Source organism: Pteropus alecto, unplaced genomic scaffold, assembly GCF_000325575.1.
Source record: "Pteropus alecto unplaced genomic scaffold, ASM32557v1 scaffold89, whole genome shotgun sequence".
Classification (NCBI taxonomy): Eukaryota; Metazoa; Chordata; class Mammalia; order Chiroptera; family Pteropodidae; genus Pteropus; species Pteropus alecto.
The window spans coordinates 1,501,181-1,516,602 of NW_006443130.1; the positions used below are offsets into that span (position 1 = coordinate 1,501,181).

The window sequence follows — 15,422 nt, forward strand, 5'->3', positions numbered from 1 at the left end:
ACGTGGGCGAGCTGTCTAAGCGAGAGGCGGTCGCGGAAACCACACGGCGTGGTTGCATTTGAGTGACGTGTCTGGATACGGCCGCCTGCAGAGACGGAGAGCAGCTTGGTGTCTGGCGGGACCTGGGGGCGGGGGGAGAGCAGGAGGAGTGGGTGCTGCCGGGTGTGGGGTTTCTTTGGGGGTGTGAGAATATCTTAAAATTAGATTGTGATAATGTTTGCACAACTCTGTTAAGTAAACTAAATGTCCGGAACTGTATACCTTAAAAAGGTAGATTTTATGCCAGAATCAGCAGCGCGTTCTTGGTGCCGCCTGCGTGCCCGCTGGGAGTCTCGGGCTGGCTGGTAGGTGGCCCTGCACTCCGTCTGGGGGGGGCATTAACACGCACACAGATCAAGTGAAGCGATGCACAGTGCAGCCCCAAAGCCAGCCCCAAAGCCAGCCCCGAAGTTTTTTTTGTAGGAAGTAACCGAATCCGAGACAATGCTGATGGCCGGCCGATGGCTGGAACAGTAACTAACAATTCAGAGGAAAGCCGAAGACTGCCGGTGCCAGCCCAGCCGCTGGCCTCTTTCCGTGTTCGCTTCCTATTATCTCTGCTCCTTTCCTCTTTAACTAATGTTACAAAATTGTAAGTGTTTTGTTAACTGTAGTATGTGGTTTAGTTCCCTTTAGACTGAGTCTGAGCCAAGGGGGTGTTCCGCATGTTCGCGACCTGACTCGCTTCGCCATCTGCTCTCTGGCTGTTGCAGGCGGCCTGGCTGTACGGGATGCAGGTGGCCGGCTTGCTCCTGGTCTGCGCACTGCAGTTTTTTAACTCCATGATTCTTGGATCACTGCTCATCAGTTTCAACCTTGCAGTGTTAATTGCGAGGAAACTGCAGGTAGGACTTTGTCCTCAGAGTAAACTGTTTAATTGTGTGGTTTGCGGCGCGCTAAGGGCAGTACTTGCTCTTTGTCGAAGTGCGTGGGGGAGCATTTCTGTTTTCAGGCTCCCGTTACGCCATCCCTTTGATGTGAAACTTAGTATTTCTTAGAGAATTAGAATCTTGATTCAGTTCAGGGATTAGCCAGAGATGCGTACTTGAATGCTGTTGACTTAAATTTCAAATTAAAGAGGAAATTTTTAAACTTTTTCCATGCACGAGCTCAAGCATAAGCAGTGTCGTCTGTGGGGATGTGCTCGTCATAGCCTCCCCGGCTGTGGGCGCCTTGTCACCGTCTGTGCAGCAACGCTGCTCCTGCCCCACACTTCCATGCCACGCCAATGTTTTTTTTTTTGTTTTTTGGGGTTTTTTTTGCAAGGCAACCCTTGGTTGACCTCACAGGTTGCAAGGACCTTGTCAGCTTACGATCCCTTATTTTTTTAATTTTTTACGCCCACAGCACCTGGTCTCCCTCGGTGGTCTCCCATCCAAGTACTAACCAGGCCCGACCCTGCTTAGCTTGCGAGATCAGGCGGGATTAGGCTTGTCCAGGGTGGCCTGGCCGTAGACCACTGATTTTTTAAGGGCATTAAATTGACGCCTTTGAGGATCTTGGAAGTCCAAATAAATATCTTCAGAAATAATGGGGCATTTCTTAGGGTGTCATGTTTGAAAGCACTGACCTGATCTTTTGGCTTTATGAAATCATTAAAATTTCTTAAATTTATGTAAGACTTAAGGGTCAGTTGTTTTTCCTTAATACTGTCACAAAGCCTGTTTTCTTTCTCAAAAGCATGTGAGAAACATTTCTCATAAACACTTTTATATCAAGAAGCCGTTTTGTTTTCTGCTTTGGCAAGAATAAATCCTTTTTCTTATCAGTATTTTGAGTGAGAGCTGCTATGGACAGTCACGAAGATGTCTAGAAACAGGCTTTTAATTGACTATCAAAAACATTAGTTCTCATTCATACTTTTAACCTTAATTATAAATGAATATCATTCATTTGAAATCTTTAGATATTATTATATTCGATAATCTGTGAAGGTATCTGAGGGTCATGAGAACACTAGCACCTGTCACAGAACGCAGTTGCCTGTCTGGTACTGATAGGTCTTCTCTTTACCCGACTACATCAGCGTGTGCCGAACACCTCCTAAGCGCAGACTCCAGACTCTGGTTCCGAAGGTCTTAAAAAAGGGGCTAGGACACAGGACACATTTTATAGAGATTCTTATTAAAGGGCCATTTACTTATTGAAAATTACAGATGTTAAAATAGTATAACCTCATGAAAATTAGCAGGTTATATTTCCCACAGGTTTTCCCTATATGTTGCATGATCCAGTGTTTCAAATCCTTAAGTAATTGTATCTTGAATGTTTATGAAGTTATATTAAAATTTAAGGGCTAAAACTGAACTCTTTTAATTTCTAGAAAAACCTGAAAACTGGAAACTTCCTTAACAGGCTCGGGAAGCTATTGTTACATGTATTTGTGGTTTTATGTTTGACACTTTTTCTCAACAACATTATTAAGGTAAGTTAATAAAATGACATTAACTTATTGTTACTAAAGTTACCAGTTTTACTTTAAACAGTCTCCGTCTTAACTTGGTTTCAGTAACAGGATCACTTTCTTGATTTTCGTCACTGGTCTCTGTTCACTCTTTAACATGCTCTACCTTGAACTCACCTTTTCAGTGAGTTTTAAACTTTTTAGAAGTTCAAGTTTAAAAGCATTAAACAAGTATTCTTCTAAATTTAAAAAATCATGCTTTTTAGAGATTATTTTCTGCACTGTGGTCCGAAAAAATCAGCTGGCCTGATTTTTACTGGGTTAAGTCGACAAATAAACCCCCTCACTGTCAGAAGCGCATCGCTTACGAAATGGTCGTGTCCCTTCTGAGAGGCCACCAGGGATAAGGCGCGTCTGCATGTGCCTGGCAGACCCCTTCTGCATGAGAGTGGCAGCCCCTCTTCCTGTGTGTTGACTATCATGGAAAAAGAGACTTCACTTAGCCAGCCACATTAGACGCTCCTCTCTGGGCCCTTGTACTAGGCTCAGTGCCTGTCACAGCCTCATCTGAGTGGTACACTAAGCATTTCCGAAAGACCGGGAAGATGGGGGCACACATCCACCCATCCCAAGGCTCTGCATGCCCGGGGTACGCACCCTGTGCGAGCCAGCAAGAGGAGCTATGCGCCCAGACCACTGTCTCGACCCCACAAAGACTAGCAGCTGAGCTGCCCCTTGGTGTTCTGCCAGTGACCTACAGTGGGAGGAATTGGGAGAAACGGTCTGAGACCCTTTGCTGCTGTGACTGTGTCCATGGGAAAACCTGTCAGGTCTCCGCTCCGGGACGGTCAGGGTCTCCTGAGCAGCTGCTGTGTCTCGGCCCTGTGGCCCCATGTGTGACCAGATGCCCGTGCCCCTGCTGGAACGCAGCTCACCTCTGCTGGACCGTTTCTGTGCTAACCTCAGTTCTGGGTTCTTCTTTTCTCTTCCAGGTTCATTTTTCTTCTGATACAATTTCTTCTCTGTTTGTTATAGGGATTTTTGTAAGCCATAAGTCAAAAATAAAATTCTGTGAATTAGAAGCATAATCATTGATGCTGAACACTGGCGTTTGTTTGTCTGCTCACTGGGTTGGACGACCGGGTCTGAGACAGAACCCGCCAAGCCAGACAGGCCTTGTGGGCCGATCTGAGGTTTCCAAGCTAAAAATTACTACTCGGTGGGCTTCAGCCATCTCCCTCCCATGAAAACAAAGTTTGTCTCTTATCCACTTTACATATAGAACTTAAGGGTGAGATTGTTTGAAAAAAAAGGGTTCTCAAAAAAAGGAACAAGGCAGCTCGGAAGTCCTGGCTTTAGGAGTGCTCAGTTCTGAGACCCGCTGTGAACATTCACACTCACGCACACGCACTACTGTGAAACTGCACACGGAGTCTGCGTGTTCGGGGGTTGTCGGGAAGCCATGCGTGAGGCGCTGTTAGCAGCTTCTGTTTCATCCCTCCCCAACAGAAAATTCTCAACCTGAAGTCCGACGAGCACATATTCAAATTTCTGAAGGCAAAGTTTGGGTTCGGGGCCACAAGGTATGACTGAATTTAAAATCTGTGTTTTTCATTTTTTCTTAAATAAAATGTTTGCTTTTTTATATTAAATTAGCAGAGACTTTAAAACTTAAGTTACCATTGCGCCTTCAGCTATTAATTTCAGGCTCATTTTGAGGAAAAAACTGTGGTTTACTTATCTAGTTTTGAATTTAATACTTTCCTTTCCACTTGTTCCCTAGAGATTTCGATGCAAACCTGTATCTGTGTGAAGAAGCGTTTGGCCTCCTGCCTCTGAACACGTTGGAAAGGCTTGCGGACACGCTGCTTTTCTACGTCTACGTGTTCGTTCTGTGCGTCACGGCGGCTGCAGCGCTGGCTGTCACCTTCCACAACCTCAGGTCCGCACGCTTCAAAACTAACGAAATATCAGACACAGAACAGTCGTGTTGCTCAGCTGAAAAGGGGACACGTCTAGTTGGAGCGGCCTGCACTCGGCAGCCAGGCGTGCGGTCACTGGTTGATGGCAGGACGTGGCGTGGACACTGCCCACGGGTGGGCTTCTGTCCCAGCCGCATGCCTGGGTACCGTGCGACCCGTCACCCTATCTGTAGACCAGGGATGCCAGCAGTTCTGACCCAGTTCATCTGGTAGCCCCACGAGCGACGTGCTGGTCGGTTACGGCGCGATCGTCCTCCACAGAGGAACTGAATTCCAGCGCTGCGGGCACACTTCTACTTTTCCTTATTCGTAAACACTCGAAAAATACCGATAACTTACAAAACGCCTTTCAAGATCTTAGTTCCGGTGATTGCCGAGGTTTTTTTTTTTCTATTCTCATAATTTAAAGGATAGAAGTCACTCTAAATTTTTACCTAAAATGAAATTTGTTAAATTTTAGTTATCCTGATTGTTAATGCATTTATGTTATGACACTTAGCCTCATAAAATGATCAGTGGTGATTCATTTTATCTTAGGAAAATAATACATTTTTAAGTATACGAAAGCATATGTTTTTTGTATCTTCTTTTAAAAAGACTTAACTAAATTAAAATCGTGTGTCCAGTAACCTTGTATTGTGCTGTTCTCTTCAGTGATCCCATAGGCCGGTCTGTGGGTAACGTGGCGAGGCGCACACTCAGCCTGAAGCCAGAAACAGCCTACAACCTGGTGCACACCATTCTGTTCGGGTTCTTGGCATTGAGCACAATGAGGTATTTTTGTGTTCATCTGTCTGTCTGACTTTTTTTTTTTTATTTAACCACTCTTTTCTTTGCCTGACATAAGTTAGCGATATAATTTGGAAACTGACAGTCATCTTCATTAATGATCGTGGTCACCATAAAATGTCCTCATCTGCTATCCTCTCCCGGGACAAAATCTCATTTATTAGTAGTTTTTTCTAGTTACCAACATTCCTCAATTTTTACTTATGACACTTCTCAAAAGACAATGAAACCGAGCGAGGACCCTTTGGCAGATGTTTCTGCGAGGTTTCCGTAAGATGTGACCATCACAGACAGAACAGCTGCCTTCACAGCTGTCTCGGGCCCCGGGTGTGCACGCAGCCGGCACTCGCTGACCTGTGCTCCGTCCCCACAGGATGAAGTACCTGTGGACGTCACACATGTGCGTGTTCGCCTCTTCCGGCGTGTGCAGCGCTGAACTGTGGGAGGTGCTTCTGAAGCTGATCCATCTTTACAACCCAAAGAGGGTCAGTGCCTCCCCGTTTTCCACTTCATTTTTATGGCTTTTGGTATTTCTTTCATACCAGTTCTGTTTTTCAGCTGTCTGATAAAATGGATACTGAAATTCGAAGCTAAAAATAGTTAATTGATACATAAAATTATGATTTCATAAGGAATTATTTTTTAATTTTAATTTTAAATTTTATTTTTTAAATCATTTTCCCCTAGACAATAAGTTAGATGTTCTCATTTTACAGAATTTGGAAATACTGAAAAGCACAGAAAGAAAAATTAAAAGTCACCAATAATCCCATTATCCAGAGTTACCACTATTGTAATTGTACTGAACTATCCTAAAAATAATTATTGTGTGTGTGGCGATGACTAATAGCCTGTCCATGGCGTTTTGCGTGTCCTGCCCTGTACACTCGCTAGGTGGCGGTATGGTGGAGAGTACAGGTGTCTTGTGCGTGTCCCTTACACTGCCTCGGTTGCTTGATACATTGGAGACTCATGCTCCATTAAATAATATTTCTGTTGTTTAAAGAAAGTCATATTTTTACAAAGCAAAACTTTAAGGCAGAAAAGTGTTGATAACACTTGTCCCCTACGTGACGTCTTCCCTGTGCAGATCTGGGTGCTGCGGTATTCCGTGCCCGTGTTGGTGCTGCTCTACCTGTGCTGCAAGGTAAGACATTTTCCCCGTCCCGTCCCTGTCTCCGGTCTGTGTCGCAGGAGGGTCACTTTGACTCGGTGTGCTTTGTGTGTTACTGGCCACTGGCTTCGACTGCAAGACCCATCTGTTTCCCAGATAGTATTTAAGAAGTAAAGACGCCATAGCAAAAACGAGAGCGAGCGTACGTTCACCTCCGTGTTCTGCTAGGTGCTCGCTGCCACCTTCGTAGGAAGGCTGGACACACGTGAGTAGGTGCAGCTGAGGCGAGCCGTGCTGTCTGTCGTTCGGTCTTGGTAGGAAGCCGTGACATTGCCCACACGTCACCTGACCCGTCTCTGGAATGGCACTACTGTGCTTCAGTTCTGAGATGCAGGTTGTTAGTCGCCCCAACTGCTTTGGCTCTTGCCACATCTTGGCTATGTAGAGTCTTGACTTGTCGCCTGGGCAGGGAGCCTAGGCTGTGGTATCCTTTGAGCTCTCAGTGTCTCTTTTTTAAAAGATCTTATGTGTTTTTTTAAGTTTAGGTGTTTTTCTCCAAATTTTGTTTTAAGTTGGAACAGTGGGTTTCAAAGTCGGCCGTGCGTAGCCCTGTTTTGGGAAGGCGTCTGGGGGCGGCCATAGCAGCCAGCTTTGGGTTCATTCGCTTATATTTTCATGTAAGATTTTATTTGAAGCAAAAGGTTTAGGCCAAAAAGAATGTTTGATTATCAGTATGTTAAATAATTCTACTGTCAATATTTCAAAAAATTATGTTGTCACGTTCCTGTCGATCAGTACATTACTGTCGCAGGCAGAGGAGGACTGTGTTAGCTGCCAGACACCAGGAAAACTAGAAGTATGTTAGTCCTCCCACGCTGCCCCTGGGCATTTTGCTACTGTAATGTAAATAAATGGAACTTTTTACATCTGAGAAGCAACAACAGGATCACACTGAGTGTAGGTTTGACAGCGAGCAGGTGGCTTTCCGGTCACCCGCTGCTCGGAGGGGTCAGACGCTGCCCCCATCCCACTTCGGAGTGTCACAGCAGAGTCCTCCCAGTGTCCCTGCGCGGGGCTGAGCGCTTTCACATCTCAGCTACTCAGTTGAAATTTTATTGATTTTTTTAAAGCTATTTGGGGTCTTAAATCTCATTTTTGATAAAGCTGAGGAAGGACGTAGTTGAAGAGGTAAACTACACTCAGGAGCAGTGGCTGTCAACGTGCAGTCCCCAGGTGAGCGGCGTCAGCGTCCCCTGGGAGTCGTAGGAAGTGCCTGGGTCCCACGCAGACCTGCCAAGCCAGGAGCTGCAGAGCGGGGACCGGAAGCTCACACCTGGGCAGGTCCCAGCGGCGACACTGCCGCCGTGTGGGCCGGACGGTTCTTTTTCATAGGGCTCTCCCTCTGCACCTGCCCAGTGGGTACCCGGGGCACCTCCCCCAGCTGTGACCGTCACAGATGTCTCCAGACGTCGCTCAGCACCCCCTGGGGTGGGGCATAGCCCCCTCGAGAACCACCACTGTAGAAGAAGCAGGGTAGTGGCAACATTCCCTGAGCAGCAGAGTTGGTGTCTGGAGAACCTTCCGGAGACCATCAGCCTGGCGTCTTTGGCACAGGGCGTGAGGGGAGAGCCCGTGTGATGCAGTCTAGATGGCGCGGCCTCTAAGGCTCGCGTCATGTAAAATCGCAGAGAGTAAGGACACGATATGCGCTGGAGGTCACCCTGCAAGGGAACGGGGAGCCCGTGTTTCGGAGCCCGGCTTGAGTCCACGTGCACCCCATGTGCGGGCTTCAGGGAAGCTGTTTCCCCCGCCTCTTCAGGGTCGTCCTGTTTAAGAGGGAAAAGTGTTTGCCAGTCTCGACACCCAAGTCAAGAGTTGGTGGTGGTGTTTCCCTCACGACGGTCAGCTTTTGGGGATGCTGTTGCCGACCGTTTAGAAACGTTTGGCTCACTCAGCACTTCCCACATTATTCTAAGGCGTTCACCACAAAACTGTTACTAGACTGTGATAGTTTCAGAATCAACAACAGCAACTTTCAAACTAGAAAAGTACCTCATACCCATGGAATTCACAGATTTTGTAAGTTTTATATCAAAAGAATTAGAACACATTATAAAGCCGGTTTGTATTGATTATCAAAATCAAAAGGAATAATGAGTCATCGAAATATTACAAAGTGACCATTTGGCCAGTTGTATCACGTCTCTGGAATCTGGGATGAGCGGTCACACCGGCTTTGCCATCCTCCTCCCAGAAAATAAGATGCCAGTTAGTAAAAATGGCCACAGATGAGGTGCCGAGACGAGACGGTGAGGGGCTGAAGCACACGGGCCCGCCACCCTGCGGCAGGGGGCTGTGCTTTCCCCGTCAGCGAGGCACAGCTGCCTTGTCGCCGGCCTTCTGTCCCAGGGTAGGGAATGCATCCTGGGGCTCCCTGGAGGACGTGTGGACATGCCCAGGTTTTTTTAGCCACTTGTCATTTGACAAAACAGCGTTCACTTGATCGTGGAGCTGGGCAGACAGGCACGTTGGGTTCGAGGTGCGGGGGCTCAGACCGGTTCCACTTCGTGCCCGCACAGCCCTAAGCAGCAAGCAGGTCAGTGGCCTGCTCCGGTGGCGTAAATGTGACGTTCACACGCACCAGACATTCCCAGAGGCCCTGCTCCCAGCCCTCCTCCCCATCGTGCCTGGAATTAGGTCAGCACCCGTCAGAGCACCCGTCCCGATCGCTGGGGCAGAAAACACCGTCAGCACGTGGCGCGGGGAAGGGGCCGGTGGAGTCAGGTCAGGCGGTCCCTTTGCCACTTTGTGGCTGGTCAGGTCAGGTCCTCTGAGCCGGGGTCTCCGCACGAGGAGGCGGGAGGCTGCAGCGCGCTCCCCAGCGCTCCGTGGCGCTGGCAGACGTGGCGCTGTCTCCCCCGGGGGCGCCCAGTCGCCCGACTCCAGCTGCACTTTTCTCGCTTTCCGCCACCTCCACGTGGACGCCTCACTAGGCGTTAACAGCGCATACGAGGGCGTTTTTATCAGAGTAAGTAAAAGCTCGTCTTCAGACGCCGACAGCGCCCCTAGTCCGGCGGCAGAGGCCAGGGGTCAGCGCTGCAGCTGCCACATGTCTTCAGCCAGTGACACGTGCTTTCTGCTCCCTCGTTTTAATCTCAGTGCCAGCCGTGGGTGTGGGGTGGATTTTGTTTTGTTTTGTTTTGTTTTTAATTTCAGTTCTGGCCAGAAATGATGGATGAGCTTTCGGAGTTGAGAGAATTCTATGACCCAGACACAGTGGAGCTGATGAGCTGGATTAAGTAAGAGGATTTTTTTTTAACCTTTGAAACTTAAAGTGCCTTTGAAGAGTCACTATATACCTCCTTTGGTTTTTTTTTTTTCTTTTTTGCTTTTCACCAAATCTAATTGTGAAGATACATTCATTCTCAAGTTTTTCTTTAAAACTCTATGTTTGGAAATAGTTTCTTTCCATTCAAGAAAGTCTCTCCAACTACAGTCTCACGAGGGAGGGAAATGCCCACAAGGAGAGGAGACATGGGAGGGGCGTGTCAGACCCGTCAGACCCCGGGGTCTGCCACGGGGAACCAGAGAGCTCTGCCCTCTGCCCCCTTCATCGCTATCTCTGCTGTCACGTCAGTGCCATTCAGATGGTGCCAGTGCGTTCTCATTAACCGGCTGAACGTGACCCGTGAACAGGGTTCGTTAGGGTCGCGGCTGGCCGGTGAGGATCTCACTTTAACTGGCCACGCACGGCCCACGCCCAGGCCTAGAGGATGTCGAAGGCACAGCGAGCTTTTCCTCTGGGCCATCCCAGTTGGCTTATTGTCACCTGCACTCTGTTGCTTTGCCTGAGCATTCGGCATGAGAGTGAAACTCGCGGAGGAAACCTGCCTTCCACGAGAAAAACACCTTCGCGCCCAGAGCAGCACCTGTGCCTGTGGCGCTGTCTCCTTGCTCCAGAGCAGCAGCGCGACCGCTCCCGGCTACGTGGACGCTGCGGACCTGCATGACATTCCGAGAGCACTGCTGTGACCGCCATCACCTGAGCCTGGCACCTGCTCGTGATGCCGCTTACACCCGGTGCAGGTCAAGGAGTTGGTAGCTGTGGACAGCATAGGTCTCGGGAGTGCAGTTCGTGGGTGTCACACGGTCACATGTGAAGTGTCCCGTGGCTGTGGTCCCCCAGCCGGACTGGCCGTCAGATGCAGCGACGTTGCTTTTCATGCCTTTCCAGCCGACCATGCTAGGCAGCGCTTCGTCTTTATTTACGTATTTAAATCGTGGCGCTCACCGAGTAAGCACACGGGAAAGGCGGTTCTTATAAAGGAACGCTCATCCCTTCGGCACTAACTGCAGCCACCTGGAGGTTGACGACCCGTGCATCTGAAGGTGAGGCTGGGCTTCCCTGTGATCGAAAGCGCACCGTGGGCACGCACGGGACGCGCAGCAGCTCTGGCAGAGCCCCGAAGGCGGGGGCCCCCATCTGCCTGGGTCAGTGTCGTAAACCTCCCTGCCGTCCTCTGGAAATGGGCCGCAGTGTCGCTGACAGCAGAGCCAGCTGGTCTTGGGCTCTGCCAGACTGGACACACCTTCATGTCATGCTTTTCCTCGCAGAGAAGCGTTTCAACAGCGTTTCTGGTTCTGAGGAATCGCAGCTGAGCCAGTCTGTCGCTGCTGTGCCTTCAAATGGGGACGTGTCTGCGGTCCTTACGTCCTCCTTTGACTCACGCCCCTCTCCCTGTGTGTGGACGCCCTCTCCCCACTTGTCACTGTGGGGGGGCCGCTCCAAGGGCGTGAGACTTCGGAGAGCACGCCCACAGCCCGTGCGTGCGCGTTCCCCTCCGGAGTCGCGTGCTTGCTGACAACACAGACACCGAAAGCGCCGGCGCTGGGCGGCGGCCACCCAGCCCCTTCCTGACGGTGGCAGCTCGTCTCAGCTCCTCTCAGCTCCGCTGTCCTCATTCCTTCTCCGCAATCTCACTGTTCGCTCCGGGGCAGGATTTGCAGGGGCTTAAATGGCTTTTAGTGGGAAAAAATCTTTAGAGTTCTAGTTTTAATAACAGGAATGTTGTTTATGCTTTTGTATTTAGTTCCTTAGAGAAATAAAGATTGAAATTTAGGTACAAAGCCAAGAACTCTTCGGGGTTAAGCTTCTCATTGATCTGCAAGGACATTTTGTTGAAATCAGGCCCCAGAGCCTTCTGGCTGAGAACCAGGTCAGCTCACGTGCGGTCCCCCCAGCCCCGGCCGGTGTGTCCGTGTGGGGCTGGTCCCCCACGTGACCCTGAGGGGCTGCGGGCCTTGTTCGCCAGCAGATTCAAAGGTGTGTTTCATATTTACCCACTTGTGCTGGTACTGCTTTCTGGATACAAAGAGTGAAAACCTGGGGTGTTTCTGATTTTTACTTTCTGGTGCCGCTTTCAGCAAAGCGCAGGTGGTACCCTCGCAGGTTTTACGTGTGATCAGGGAGCACATTGACCCCAGTGAGGCAGTTGTCACAGCATTTGCTGGCTTGTATTCCTTTGTGTCCTTAAAGTGTTTCATTTGGGGTTCCTGAAATTTTTCTTTGGCACTGTGCCATTAAGATTGACCTGTAGATCTGAATATTTCAAATTGTGACATTTGAACTACTTGGCTTCAGGAGATTTTCACTAGAAATAGTCTCTGGTGACGGAGCCTGCGTGCGCCCTGTTTTCTCAGTGGGGCTCAGAAAATGAACCAAGGTTCCTTTGCATTTAATCAATGCAGAAAGAATCGCTCTATATTTTAAACATGATATAGTTTAAGATCAGACCTTAAATGCCTGTAAGTCTAAAAGGGTCGTGTCCGAGGGGCCGGGACTTAACAATGTCAGAGGCTGAAGTTTTATCGGGTCCGTGACCGCAGTTTAAAGAGCAGACATGACCTGAGTTCTTCAGGCCTCTCTCCTTCAGAAGCTGGTTCGGTGCCTCCGCTGAGCCCTCGGCCTTGTCGCTGTCACCCTCTCGGTAGCAAGCAGGACTTTCCCCGGCCGTGCGGGTCTGCGGTGCTGGGCGGCACTCCTGCCCGCCGCCAGGTCTCAGATGGCCTGGAGTGTGTGTGGCCACAGATGCCTGAGCATCAGGGCGGTTTAGTGGGTCCCTGCCCTGGGCTTGCGAACACGCTCACCCAGGCAGACTGGAGGTGCCATCCCCAGACTCCTTCAGGAGAACCGAAGTTCTCACGGTCCACTATAGCTTTGTGACCCGCCTTCTTTCTGCGAGCAGTTCCTCCTGGATTGTGACAGGTCTTCCATCTTGGAGAGGAAACAGGGCCACACAGGGGGCTGGGGTCGGCACTGGGGGGGACGGGGTGTCGGGCAGAGCAGCCAGGAATAAGGGCACACGGGATGCAAGGCGGCAGCTCTAGGGAGCTGAGTTTTGGAAGTTTGGGAGACCGGTTCATCTTGGCCCATTTTGCTTGTTTTAATTTTGCATTTGCTCTACGGGTAAAGTTACATATTTAAGGTAGCAGTGAAATGTCCCAGTTGCCATGGGGCCAGCGTGTAACACCAAGTCACACAAGCAAAGTGAATGGACAGCATCCCTCCCGTGCTGGGGCGTCAGGAGTGTTCAAAGAAGAGTTGTTTCTGGCTCGTCCTGTAGGCACTGGGGCGCTCGGTGAGAGCCTGGCAACACCCCAGAGCCGCTGCACTCGCATTTGAGACGGATCACATTTCTTCCAAAGCCTGACTCTGCTGAAAAGGCCAAACGCTCAGACACGTCACGCCGAATGAGCCTTGTTTTGTTTTTTCCTCAGCGCCTTCAGCAGTCACGTGACACATCGCCTTGCTCTGCCCGCTGGTGGCGAGGGGGCTGGGGGGGCGCCATACTTAGCATGATGGCGCGCGTCCTGTGTGCTTCATGTCAGCGCCCCTGCGGGCCCACCGAAAGCATTAGGAAACTGACGGACTCGTTCCTGGTTTGTTTCGAAGCATTTGCCTGTCATGGGAGCTGAGTCTGGCCATGCTGGCTGGTGAGCTTCTTGAAGACAGGGTGTCGTGCCACGTCGGCCGGTGCAGCACCCAGGAGGCCCTCAGAGGACAGACGGCAAGGGCCAGCACGCGTCTCTGTGCGTCTCCCTGGCTGAGCCGGTGCCCGCTCACACAGTGACGCCGGCCGCCCTGCAGCCCAAGCACACAGACCAGCTCAGATGCTGCATCTGTCGTTGGCTGGGCACTCCCTGGGCAGTGAGACTGCGGACCAGGCTGGGTCACCCGCTAGCTGTCGCCTGCCTCATGCTCTGCGTTCCTGCCTGCTTAGACAGCACTCGTGGGCACTCCTGCGTGGGGCTGTTGGTCGCAGGGGAACGGCTGCTGCCAGCTGCCAGCATGAGAAAGGGAGCGGACGCGTGGAAGGGCAGTGGCGCTCCCTTTCCCGCCATCTGTCTCCGTTGGCCCCAGAGCGACTCCGGCTCGCTGCAGGTGGCAGACTTAGTTTGTTGAATTAAGCAGAATTTCTGTAGACCGTTCACTGAGGAAGTCCCCTTCACACGTTCTCATCTAAGCCCTCCTGCCCAGCCACACGGCTAACGCAAAGAACTCCCAGACCTGGCGGGTTCGGGGCGGAACCAGCACCTCGCCTTGTGTCCCTGGAGCTGTTTGTCGGCAGTGAGTCTCCCAAGCGCAGCTCCCGCGAAGCGTTTTCCCGTTGGAATCCACACGTTGGGCTCACCCAAGTGCAGCCAGGCCCCGTGCGCTCGCGCGATTCTGTCCACTTTCTCCGTCACTTCAGAAAGCCTGTGGGCATCTAAGTGAATGGGAACAAAATCTTGACTTTTCAAAGTAAGTTACTTGCGGTGTCGCAACACGTGCTGTGGGTGCCTTGCTCACGGACACCCAGGGCCCTCACTGGGTGGCCTGCATCCTGCGGTCTTAGCACTAAGCTGGTGTAAGCGGCCCATCCTCGTGGGACACAGGACCACGTGGCTTCTGAGGGCCCTTAGCACGTGAGCACGTTTCACGCCTGCTGCAGCTCGCCCGCACACGGCGCTAGTGGTCCATCCTCCTCGGAGCTCGTGCGGCCGGCCGAGTCCCCGGGTCAGGTGTGGCGCCTCCTAGTAGCATCTCGCAGTGTCCCCAGTGGGCCTGCACGGGGAACGGTCATGCTCTACACAGTCGGTGACACCACCGATGTGCAGGTGGCTCCCAGGTTCCGCGAAATGAAAGGCCATTAAGCCAGCTTCTAGGATTCTCTTCCAGGGTGGGGAAGAAACGTGCCCCAGCGCAGTCAGCCCCCACGGGAGGCCCAGCTCAGCCTGGTGGCACCTAGAGGCGAGGTTGTGACTCAGTGTCGGGTGCCCCGTGGTCCTCGGGTACGGGGACTCAAGGATACACAGAATACTTGCTTCCCCATCAGGAACGTGGTGCCATCCCATCTTAAGTAACACTTGCTATTTCAGAATCTTTCATGTTCTTTTGTTTTTACTAATTCCCTTTTTCTGAAAAATAATCAGTAGTCATTTCTGTGATCTCTTTAGCTTGTTTTAAACAAAAACTCTTGGACTGGACCCACGATCAGCTGTGAATTCTGGCTTCATAATTTGTTTTGCTCCAGGCAGCCCCTGCGTCAGGTTCACGAAGACCCACAGTGGCAGCCTGCACTGTGTGCTCATTGCCCTCTGGGACGAGAGCCAGGAGGGTGTGGGCTTCAGCCAGCAAGACAGACTCAGAGGCCACCCCCTGGGACAGCCGTGGAGGGCAGTCAGGCTCCTCCCAGCCGCCGGCAAAGGCCTGCGGCGGGTTTGTGCAGGGCACTTCCGTCCCGCAGGGCCTTCCCGAGACCAGACGCCTGCTCCTGTGTCCTCGTGGCTGTGGGGACTGAGGGGCTTAACTGGGACTCTGAACTCTTCCAGCTCGCACACGCCGGGGAAGGCCGTGTTTGCTGGGAGCATGCAGCTGCTGGCTGGGGTCAAGCTGTGCACGGGGCGGGCCCTCACCAACCACCCGCACTATGAAGACAGCGGCCTGCGGGAGCGGACTCGAGCGGTGAGCAGGGGCGCGCGGTGTGGGCTCTGTGGGGGGCCGGCTGCCAGGCACGGGCTCACGGCCCATCGTAAGCGTGCTGCCGAGGCCGTC

At 51.3% G+C, this 15,422-nt stretch overlaps 1 protein-coding gene and 1 pseudogene across 3 annotated transcripts in view; one reads left to right on the forward strand and one right to left on the reverse strand.

Moving 5' to 3' along the window:
- DPY19L3 (dpy-19 like C-mannosyltransferase 3) overlaps positions 1 to 15,422 on the forward strand; it is a 38,748-nt gene that overhangs the window by 17,241 nt on the left and 6,085 nt on the right. For 2 of the 3 annotated variants that reach the window (XM_006923420.3, XM_015598251.2), the window contains exons 8-16: positions 753 to 884; positions 2,363 to 2,464; positions 3,953 to 4,026; positions 4,227 to 4,385; positions 5,080 to 5,199; positions 5,588 to 5,699; positions 6,305 to 6,361; positions 9,545 to 9,627; positions 15,200 to 15,332. In XM_006923420.3, the coding sequence (XP_006923482.1) occupies positions 753 to 884; positions 2,363 to 2,464; positions 3,953 to 4,026; positions 4,227 to 4,385; positions 5,080 to 5,199; positions 5,588 to 5,699; positions 6,305 to 6,361; positions 9,545 to 9,627; positions 15,200 to 15,332 (972 nt within the window). The remainder of the gene's footprint in view (positions 1 to 752; positions 885 to 2,362; positions 2,465 to 3,952; positions 4,027 to 4,226; positions 4,386 to 5,079; positions 5,200 to 5,587; positions 5,700 to 6,304; positions 6,362 to 9,544; positions 9,628 to 15,199; positions 15,333 to 15,422) is intronic. The other variant, XM_006923421.3, reaches the window with a different exon arrangement.
- On the reverse strand, positions 1,378 to 1,496 carry LOC112472142 (annotated as a pseudogene).